General features: G+C 35.4%; 1 protein-coding gene across 1 annotated transcript; it reads left to right on the top strand.

Moving 5' to 3' along the window:
- Positions 1-2,354: 2,354 nt before the first annotated feature.
- Positions 2,355-8,954, top strand: LOC139844906 (translocon at the outer membrane of chloroplasts 64-like). The gene is made up of 13 exons (XM_071835131.1): positions 2,355-2,695; positions 3,005-3,157; positions 3,652-3,776; positions 3,894-4,019; positions 4,456-4,638; positions 5,052-5,196; positions 5,627-5,795; positions 5,932-6,066; positions 6,505-6,705; positions 7,131-7,258; positions 7,335-7,386; positions 7,853-7,922; positions 8,594-8,954. The coding sequence occupies exons 1-13, from the start codon at positions 2,490-2,492 to the stop codon at positions 8,674-8,676; spliced, it is 1,776 nt and encodes a 591-aa protein (XP_071691232.1). The 5' UTR covers positions 2,355-2,489; the 3' UTR covers positions 8,677-8,954.
- Positions 8,955-11,463: the final 2,509 nt, after the last annotated feature.

Raw genomic sequence — 11,463 nt, 5'->3', positions numbered from 1 at the left:
CTCTCGTTGTTTACCTTTTTATAGGTACCCGTTGGATGTATTAAAGGATTCCTAGTAGTTCGACTAGAATGCTAGGAGTTTGCTTGAGCTTGGTGGATTTGGCTCTTGATACTTGGCTTCGGTTGGGGATGGATAGTCCCCGAGATCATGCTCTTGGTATCGGGTTGGGGGTTTTGAGTCTTAACCCATGATTTGGTGTATTTGGGTTGAAATTACAAGTTCAGTTTTGTAACGGGTCGTGGATGTTATAATTCATCTAATGACTAAAACCACATGTTTTGATATCATGTTATAAGTTAAAATGAGTTTTGGACTTATGTAGTCATCATCAAAACAAAGTGGTTAACATTTAAATATATCATTGAATCACTAACCAACAGTTTTGTATAGTCGAGTTGTTGCGGCTGGAGCAACGATGTTTACCGTTTGTGTTTCATCACCTCAAACCCTAATATCCCTAAATCTTCATTCGATTTTAAGAAACAGGGAAAAACAAGCGGTTCGTTGCCACGATTACATGCTCAAAAGTGTAAACCTACCAATAATTTATGTTAATTCCAACCAAGGGAGACATGACAATCGCCATAATGAATTACTTGGTTGGTGGAATGAGAAAAATGGTAGGTGGGGTAGGTAGGTTTATGGAATGATAATAAATTATAATTAGAATGTGTAAACAGACTCCATATATATTAGACACAAAACGACAGAGCTTATAAACAAAACGACTGAAATCAGTGAGCTTTTTAGTATTTAAAGGGTTAATAATAATAATAAATATTAAATTTTATAGATATGTTAAAATCATATCTCATTCTTTTCTCTCGTACAACTTCCCGCCTACCCCTTGTAACCGTAACTTTTGCGTTGCCACCATCATTTCCAACTTTTTTTTCTGCCATTTTGTAGCTCTAGACATCCTTCGTTCTTCAATCACCAACACCTCTTTGGTAGTTTGGTCTCTCCCTTATCTCTCCTCAGTTTGGCACGATGCCTGTGTTCCGTCTGACCAACGATTTCCTTTGGCGTCCCCGCAATCGAGTTCGTTGTATGGTTGGGATACATGTTGACTTACGGTTTCTTGTTCAGGATCTGGCCGATTTTGTTTATATTGTCGAAGTTTTGTTGACATTCTCCTGGCTGTCAGTGCACTCTTGAAGCTCCTTCTTCGTCGGATCTGGGTGTAGGCCGTTGGTGATGTACAGAGTCCATCAGGTCGGACAACTGGGCTTGGTCGATGGGCGGCCCATAAGTCTATTACCAGCACCCTAATTCCCTCTTATTTATAGAGGGTTCATTAAAGCAATTAGGGTAGACAATCTTCTTTGGGTTTTTTTGCCTACGGCTCCTCGTGGGATTCTTCCCTTCACTGCCGATTAGCGCTGTCTATCGGTCGGCGTTCTGCCTTTGACCATCCTTCCGAGATCATCATCTCGGCTAGGGCTATCACGGTAACCCGGCCGGACGTTAACGTCGTTGAATCTAAAAAACCCCTCATCCTTTGCACTCAAGTATGTTTTCAGCCCTTAGTAGATATATGCCTGATCCGCTGTGATTTTGCCTTTGCCCGGAATATGTTTTTTGTGTCAGAATCTACTTTTCTATTTCCTTTCGGCTCGGGAACCAGAAGGCTAGTACCTTTCTCGATACTCTAGTTCTAGTAGATGATAAGTTTTGGAGATTTGTTGATGCGTGTTCTTGGGTTTTGAAGGAGGTTTTGGTATGATGGTGGTTGAACTTTTTTCGGTCATCTTCTTTGTAGTCGAGGTGGTATGTCGGTTTCATTATGGTTCGCCTTGCAAGCCTTGCTTCCGCTGCGTCGTTTTCTTGCTTCGGGGTCTTGGCCATAATGTGTTCTTCGAATGTGGATTTTTTTTTGGCTGGATTATAGATAGCTAGCCATTGGGTTGTCGACCGTTTTGTTGCATTGGCGGGTAGGTGTTATTTCGCTTGTCTTCCCTGTTATTCTCAGATTCCCGCATGTTTGGGGGTCTCCGATCTTCTTTATGATGGCTATTGTGCTCATGTGAATGGTTTATTGTAGCCGGTACTACAGTTTTCCCGTGTTATATCGTTTGTTACATTTTATTTTCTAGTGAAATGCGTTTTCACCTTTTCGATGAGTCCATTTGTTTAAGGTGGTTATTGTTGTTGTTGTTCTGTTATTCTTTTAGGCGCTATTTTAATTTATTTTTGTATCGATTGTATTTGTATATTTTTTTGTTATATTTCTTAACATTTTTTTTTTTTTTCCGGAAAAACGTGTGATGGTAGACGAGTATTACTCAAAATCCTCGCGAATGTTAAAAACCTTTTGGAATTGAATTAGGTCTCGTTGTTTCTCGTTCACCTCACCCCCTTTCTCTTATCCTTTTATCATCTTCAATTCTCCAACAACATACCAAACCAACCTATACGTACAGTTTTCATCATTTATATATATATCGATCAGCTGTCTTAAATCTTTTCAATTGGTCAAATTATCATCCATGGCATCATCAGCAGCACCTAACTTATGGGTGCTACTGGGTTTAAGTTTAGCCGGAATCTTATTAATGGCTAAAAAATTTAAAAAAGTTATAAAAGTTGATTTTGGGGCGTTCGTTAACAAGTTTGAAATTCTACCACCGCCTCCGCCGGCGCCACCCAAAGCTCCTCACCCCCTCACCGGCCTCACCTTTGCTGTCTCTGATATGTATGCTGTTCCTTTCTGGTTTTTGTAAATAGTTCAAGCTTCCTACTTTTTATGCCCACCACCTGTTTGTGTTAATGCCCAAATGAGTTTTTATTTTATTTTTGGTTGAGTGATAAGAATATGTATTTTGTTAGTAGGTATTAGTTCATTGAGTTATTAATAAAACATTTGATGCATATTTAATTGATATTTTATTTTTATTAGTGTGTTTATGTTTACTGGCAATGGTGTAATTTTATGCTTTAACTGTGTGATATAGCCGGTATTTGAATTTTTTTGTTTATGTGAAGTGATTATTATGATTTGCAGATTTGATATCAATGGGTATGTAACCGGATTTGGGAATCCAGACTGGGAAAGAACACATGAATCTGCTTTACAGACGTCTGCCGTTGTTTCAGCTCTTGTAGATGGAGGAGCAACTTGCGTTGGAAAAACTGTGGTGGATGAAATGTCATTTGGGTTAGTGATGATTGTTAGTTAGTTGCTTATTTAAATGTTTAGTTCTAGTGCTTAGACATTTTAGTTATAGTATCATGAATTTATTTTTCAATTGAGACCAACTAGCATATATGTTTACCAAAGATATGAGGTGGCAAAATGGCCGGTGGAGTAACTACTAAGTAACGAAAAGGGTAGTTTCTTGGCATTGGACGAAATCAGGTGCTAGTGTGGTTACTAGCTAGCGTGTCAAGTTATATTACTGAAGTTACATTCATTCAGTAATACTCAAATTAGTATAAACAAATGATTGATGAGGTTTAAGCTTTAGAAATACTTTGGGCCAGAGTTTCTGGTTTGACCAAGGTTGTTTTATTGCTGTATTAATGAAATTGACCCGTTTATAAATAACTAGGTCGAAATTACTGCGACTAGATATAATCAATCGGTATCACTTTGTTTTTTCTTTAATTCATGACCATGAAATATTATTTATTGCGGCATGTGTTGTACAGTGTGAGTGGAGAAAATAGACACTATGGTACACCAACCAATCCGGTTGCTCCTGCAAGAATACCCGGAGGTTCATGTAGTGGAGCAGCTGTTGCTGTTGCTGCAAAACTTGTTGATTTCTCTTTAGGTATGATCCTTCTGTTAAGAGTCTGGAAATCTATCATTTTAGCACTTGGTCGTATGTTCTATTATTATCTTCTTTGTTTTTGGACCATGCATCAATGATGATAAAAACGTGCAATAGGTGTTGATACTGTTGGTGGGGTGAGGCAACCTGCTGGACATTGTGGCATTCTTGGTTTTCGGCCATCATATGGTGCTGTTTCTCATGTGGGAATTATTCCCGTCTCAGCAAGTTTGGACACTGTTGGTATGACTACACATTTAATGTTAATTTTCATATGCATCCTCAACAAGTTCTATCGTTTTTCAAGATCGAGCCACATCTTTATGTATTTTCACAAGTTGTATCTCAACTTTTTTATTGATTGTTCCTTTTAAATTACTTGTATACATCCACAGTGGCAGTTATCGTGACATTACTCTATTGTTGTGAAGTGCATTTCTGCGTTTCTTCAAATATTTGTTAAGCGTATACAACAAAAATGTCAAAAAGTTTTTTTTTTGGATCCGAGTTTTTTTGGTCAACCCAACCCATGGAAAAGTCATCCATTATTCGGCTCAGCCAATTGTCTACTCTATCTATATGCTTCAATCTCTAATGGAGTTTACTCTGTTATAGGTTTCTAGTGTAACAAAATCAACCATCTTCTTCTTTAACTCAGTTCTGTTTATTGATTTTTCAGGATGGTTTGCCAATGATCCCAGTATATTACGCCGTGTCGGACAAGTGTTGCTACAAGTGCCACTTGCAGTCCAACGTAACCCTAGGAATGTCATTATTGCTGATGATTGTTTTCAATTATCAAAAGTTCCTGTTGATCGGCTGACCCAGGTTGTAATCAGATCAACCGAGAGTCTATTTGGAAGTATGTCCTTTTTTCTTCCTATTTTAACTGCAATATATTATCCCCTTTCTTCTATCAGAGGTGGAAATACAGGCCACATCCTTATGAAATATGAATGGGGTGGTTTGGGTTCTGTTTTTAACGTTTTAAAATGGTAACATAAAACTTTTTAGCTAAAATGCAAAAAGGTCAAAAGTCATTAAAATGTATCTTTTAATATATGCTACTAAACTGTTTTGTTACTGCAATAATATATCTTGTCGTATTTAACATAGAGTTGTGTACTTGCTGACCTGACTCGACCTGTTTTGACACCTACAAGAAATTAAGAAAGTTATCCATGTTGACCCGAACCTGTCCCTTATATCACCTATCACCTCTACCATTTATGGATGGAAAAAGACCATTTTCTTATTAAATAGTGGTATGTGCAGAGCAAGTTTTGAAGCATGAGAATCTTGGTGATTACATTGCTTCCAAAGTTCCAAGCCTGAAAGCACTTGATTCTAAAAAGTCAAATGGTGATGTTAAGCTCTCATCTCTAAGGTCACTTGCTAACATGATGCAGTTAATAAGAAGGTAAGTTACCAACATCTTTTTGAGTCCTGTGCGCAGCACAGTTGCACCATAGTTTCATTGAGTTCTAATTTGAGATTATGCAAGAATTTGAATACCCTTCTGCAAGTTCTGATCTATTAAACCCGTTTGACCCATTTCATCTTTACCCAAGCTCTATAATCTTTCCCATTAACCGCTAAAGCTATCCATTATACTGTTTTTTTGTAGAGTAGTACTGGACTATGAATTTGCAGTAAAACAACTGTAAATTAAAAATTAATCATTATGACCCATTCAAGTAAAAAAATGGATTCGATCATGAGATCTTAATTGAAAACGTGATGAACCATTTATTGAGCTAACCGACAAACTGCTGTAATACTTCCCGACCATTCCTAATTGATGAAAATGTTTCACAATTTATGTGGTAAATTTAAAATCTTCTATGCAGGAACGAATTCAACCATAATCACTTTGAATGGATTAACTCAGTGAAGCCCGCTTTAGATCCCCTTATCTCCGCTCAGGTACAAGAGAGGTTGGAATTAGCAGAGAAGGATGTAGAGAATTTTCGTTCCGTTAAAGGCGAACTAAGATCGGCTTTAAGCGACCTATTGAAGGTATCAATTTGATTGTTTGACTTTCGTATATCGTCTTCTTATTGGCCGATCTATATTATCATGAACGCTCTACTGTTCATTGATATTCATCTTTATATTTTTCACATGGCTGTTCTTACTATAATTAATATGGCAGGATGATGGAGTCCTTGTGATCCCTACCGTTTCCAGTCCTCCTCCCAAACTTGGCGCTAAAGAGCTCTTATCTGAAGACTATCTTCTGAACGAATTTTCACTCACGGGGTTAGCAAGCATCTCAGGTTGCTGTCAGGTCAGTTTCTTTAGTGATTGGGTAACGTTTGGGTAGGCGAGTTGGTGAATGGGTCAAAACGGGTGATTTTTGTTATGGGTAGAAATATGTTGGTCTGGCTTGGTTGACCAATCATTTTCGTTCAAAATATTTTATGAACAGTTGACGTGTCATATGGTTTCAACTATATTTTAATCTAATGGTGTTCTAGTTTATCAAAATGATTTATTAGATCGTTTATGAAATAAAAGTACTATTTGTCTGACTTTTGACCAATTTCTTCATAAATATTTTTTATACTACCCATTTGACTTTAAGAGATTGGTTCATAAGTTCAATTGATAACTACTTCATTTGGGGCTTTTTATCTTTATCATTATCATAATATATTGGCTGGTCTTAAAAGTTCTGTTGGATCAACTCTTGTGTTTATTTTTCCCTTTTGACATTTCGATCTAGGCGACGGTACCATTAGGATTGTATGAGAACTACCCTGTTTCTGTGTCTTTCATTGCAAGACATGGGGGTGATCGGGTTCTGCTAGATACACTTCATACGATGTATGCGTCTCTCCAAAAGAAAGCTGATGAAGCTGGAAAGTCAAAATCATCTAATGATGATGTCACCAAGGAAGCCTCGGCTGATATGGCAAAAGAAAAGGTAACAGACTATTGATCATTGAACCTTGTTATGTAATAATCTCAATGGACCCATTAATGAGTTAAAGGGTTGTGTAGTTTTATTTATAGTGTTAGTATTTGTGAATTTACGTTCACTTCTTGAGTGGATGATTATCTGTATGTCCATTGTATCTTATTAATGGTTGCTCTTTGTAATTTTTCTAAAGATAGCCCAGTGGTTGGGGCCCTGAGTTCCTTGCAAGAGGTCTCAGGTTCGAATCCTGTCTAGGACGAATATTTAGTGGTGACCAGGGACGGGTTGTAAACTGCTGGGGAGTAATCCTGCTGGCTGCGTACATCTGGGGGGTCGGATTACTCGCCCTCCCGGGTAGCTCGAATAGGGAAAGCTTTTGACCTTTGACCTTTGACCTTTGTAATTTTTCTAAATCTAATTTACTCAAATAGGGAAACAATGCATTCAAAGCAAAAAATTGGCAGAAGGCTATCGGGTTCTATACAGAAGCCATTAAACTGAACAACAACAACGCAACATATTTTAATAACAGAGCTGCAGCATACTTGGAACTGGGAAGGTATATCGTATCTATTCATAGGCAAAATTAACATCGTACATAATCTGAGATGTTCTATTATCATGTCTTTGTTCAGTTTTATTCAAGCTGAAGCAGATTGTAGCAAAGCTATCGCTCTCGACAAAAAGGTATTTGGCAATTTCCAAATTACTAGTTAAAGCATTTTGCGTTGGTTTCTCATGTTCCAAAATTTGAAACTCACGTTTAAAAAAAAAAAACTGTTAGGCATTCTGACCCATCCGTATCTGAATGGGCTGATTCAGACAATGTTTAACTCACACACATTAAGGAAATTTGGCTAAAAAACGAACGGTTTGAAGTAGCCCAAAGTAATAGTTCTATTGCATCAAACAACTTAAAACGTCTCATTAGAAAATCTATATCATTGATGTAAACACGTTAAGTATTTAAAGGAACTGTTTGGTGGGTCAACCCAACCTGACCTGTACTAAAGAACTGATTGTATTGACCAGTAACCCAGCCTGCCCGAACCTCCCATTTTGCATATATCTAACTAAGGCTATAAGTGAAATTGAGGCTGCAGAGATGTTACATTTTTTATATGAATTTATTCAATTTTTCATCGTCTTACAGAATGTGAAAGCGTACTTGAGGAGAGGCACTGCACGGGAGATGCTTGGATACTATAAAGAGGCAATCGAAGGTAGTCATTTGTCAAGCTTTTTAATCGTTTTTCTAATTTATGAAGGTTGAAGTTTACTACCTTCTTTATCTTTAGACAAAAAGTAATAGGCTAGTGAACTTGCAAAAGAAATTAGAAACTCACATGCCTTTGTCTTCCAAGAGACTCGGGGAGTGTTTGGATTATAGAGTTTTTTGAACTGATATACTCACAGTGATCAGTTGTTAATGTTTGGATTAGCATCTAGAGTATCTGTTTGTTAGTGGGTGAAATAATTGGTTTCATATCTGATGCAACAAAACTAATTATATAAGGTGAAGTAAAATGTCTTGTTTATACTTTGCTTAACTTTAGTCAATGAGACCCCTAATTTATAAAATGGAAAATGTTAAGTTTTTTTTTTTTTTTTTTTTTTTTTGTTTTTTTTTGTTTTTTTTTTTCAATTCTTCTAAGAATTCAGAATCTCTGGTACCAAGATATGTGATTATAACAAAAGTGCATCCAAACATTATTTTTTGTGGTATGCTTTGCTAAGATGATTCTGATTATGCAACGTCTTTTAATAACTTACAAACCTACATCCAAAAACACTTTCTCTGACTTACAACCTAAAGCTTGAATAACATGCCAGACGGTCCTCACGATTTACCATTTTCTTGCTAACAAGTTTTGCGTATGTCTATCTGCTGCAGATTTTCGGTATGCGCTTATTCTAGAGCCAACCAATAAACGAGCAGCAATGTCCGCTGATAGGCTAACAAAATTATTTCAGTAGAAGCTTTGGCTAAAGGGAACCCTCAAGCACACTTGTCTTGCAACTGATATTCATGCACCGTGCCATACTTTTGAAGAAAGGCCCGAGGTTATGTGCATTTTATGTGCTGGCAGGTTTCCATTTGTGGATCAAGTTTACTGTTATAGGAAGGTTTGTAATATAGGTCAATTTTGCTCCTGGTATTACTATGCAGTTCAAGTCCAGTTTACGATTTTTAAGATATGCGTTCAGATGAGGTAGATCTTCCAATTTATCATGTTACAATTTTTGTGTGTCCATGTCATAATTTTACCATCAGTACAAATATGTACTCAATTTCTTGAGCATTCATGTAAAGACCCGTCCTAATCCATAAGAACGAATACAATAACATATGATTACATCGCGAGGTATTTGACCTCTATATGATACATTTAACAAACATTGCATTCCTTTTAAAAGACAAACTTTCATTACATCGACAGTTGACAGGCATGCATACCATTTCATAATATCCATCTATAAATGATCTAATCTGTCATTTACTAAATCATAATCTTTACTGAACTCAACGACTCGAATGCAACGTCTTTTGAAATATACCATGAATGACTCTTAAGTACTATCTTTAAAATGAGCAAATGCACAGCGGAAGATTTCTTTAACACCTGAGAATAAACATGCTTTAAAGTGTCAACCAATAGGTTGGTGAGTTCATTAGTTTATCATAAACGATCATTTTCATCATTTTAATAGACCACAAGATTTTCATTTCCATTTCTCATAAATATACGTCCTATGCATAGAGACAAATCATTCATATGGATTGAACACCTGGTAACCGACATTAACAAGATGCATATAAGAATATCCCCTATCATTCCTGGACATCCATCGGACATGATAAAACAAAATCGAAGTACTAAAGCATCCGCTACAACGGATGGGGTTTGTTAGGCCCAATAGATCTATCTTTAGGATTCTCGTCAATTAGTAGATTGGTTTACTAATTCTTAGGTTACCAAGCAAAAGGGGCATATTCGGCTTCGATCATTCAACCATATAATGTAGTTTTGATTACTTGTGTCTATTTCGTAAAACATTTATAAAAATTGCGCATGTATTCTCAGCCCAAAAATATAAAGGGTAAAAAGGTAAATGAAACTCACAATACTGTATTTTGTAGTAAAAATACATACGACGGAACTGAATAATGCAAGGTTGGCCATCGGATTCACGAACCTATATCAAGTATATATATTAACACATATGATCACATACTTCCTCTTACATAATATTTATATATTAAGTGTTGTAGTTATATATATATATATATATATATATATATATATATATATATATATATATATATATATATATATATATATATATATATATATATATATATAACTACAACACTTAATATATGCTTTATTTATATTTTATATCTTCAGTTATATTTTATATATAGTTATTTTGCAAATAATCAATATTCATATATATAGTTATATTACAATAGATATATATTTGTAGTTGGTATTATATTAAAAATCAGTAATTTGTTATATGTAGTATTTATATAATAATGTTATTATGTTTGTAGTAAAAATAATAATACTGTAATAATAATAATACTACTGATGATAATAGTGATAATAAAATAATGTAATTAAAATTATATATAAAAATCATGTTAATGAAAATAATAATAATGATAGTAATAATGAAAATAATAATGATAGTTATAATTTCAATTAAAATATTAATTTTTAATGTAATTGATAGTAATAATAATAATAATAATAATAATAAGATGATAATATTATTAAATGAATAGATAAGTAACTACCTCAAAGAAGTAGCCCTTAAAAAATGCCCAAGTCCGGGTTTGAACCCGCGACGTCCCGCTAACCCGACATGTCCTTAACCGTTGAACTATTTTCGTTTTTCTGATCTATATTACAAACTTAATTTATTTAACCCATAAATGCTACTGCCTTCTACATGCACAACCCACTTAACATCTTCATCCTTTTTACCTTCAATATAATTTTTATCATCACAGCTCATCATGATCACTTATCATCATTATCAACATCATCACGGAGGCTTATTATATCATCATCATAATCATTCATCATTAACGCTATTCATTAGCATAATCATCATAATCATCTCACACGTACGTAACCATCATTATCATTATCACAACCGTACATAATCATCATAACCGATTCATCGTTGTTACCTCTTTCTTGATGATCTGACGTCAAGAAGCTCACCAACAATTCTAAATCACCTCCTTGTGTCCTCACTAATTAATCTCACTATTAATTAAATGTATATCTTTCTTTAGTGAGCTGTTCGTGAAATTAAAAACCCAAAAAGGGTTCACCTTTTGTCGCCCTCCTTTTGTCTCCAAGAGAGTACCACTAATATAAAAAAAAAATATGACAAACTTAATTCTAACGAAATTAAATCCCTGGATGTGAGGGTTTGGGCAAATATATAGCACTGAGTCAAAGTGTAGATCAAGCCTTATTTCCACTTAAAAGTCTCGGCCCACAGACATGTAACTAATTCGACCCCTTTATTTGTGTTTTAAATCACCACGGCCCACCATCTAGTTAAATATTCTCCTTGTTTACTTGCAAATGCCCAACTTTTGTGACACAACCCATATGCGTGGCTAACTATAAGACCTCATACAACATGACGTGGACATCCACTATCAACATCTTTCACATGTGGGTTGTATCCGTATGTACCTCCAACAATTACAAAATATAAACAAACGAGAATTGGGTT

Source organism: Rutidosis leptorrhynchoides, chromosome 4 (assembly GCF_046630445.1).
Source record: "Rutidosis leptorrhynchoides isolate AG116_Rl617_1_P2 chromosome 4, CSIRO_AGI_Rlap_v1, whole genome shotgun sequence".
Lineage (NCBI taxonomy): Eukaryota > Viridiplantae > Streptophyta > Magnoliopsida > Asterales > Asteraceae > Rutidosis > Rutidosis leptorrhynchoides.
This window is presented reverse-complemented; position numbering and strand designations above follow the sequence as displayed.

Coding starts and splice junctions, on each gene's coding strand:
- LOC139844906 (XM_071835131.1), top strand. CDS start 2,490: ATGGCATCATCAGCAGCACCTAACTTATGGGTGCTACTGGGTTTAAGT. Junction 4,639..5,051: donor AACCGAGAGTCTATTTGGAA/GTATGTCCTTTT, acceptor TGGTATGTGCAG/AGCAAGTTTTGAAGCATGAG. Junction 7,387..7,852: donor CTATCGCTCTCGACAAAAAG/GTATTTGGCAAT, acceptor ATCGTCTTACAG/AATGTGAAAGCGTACTTGAG.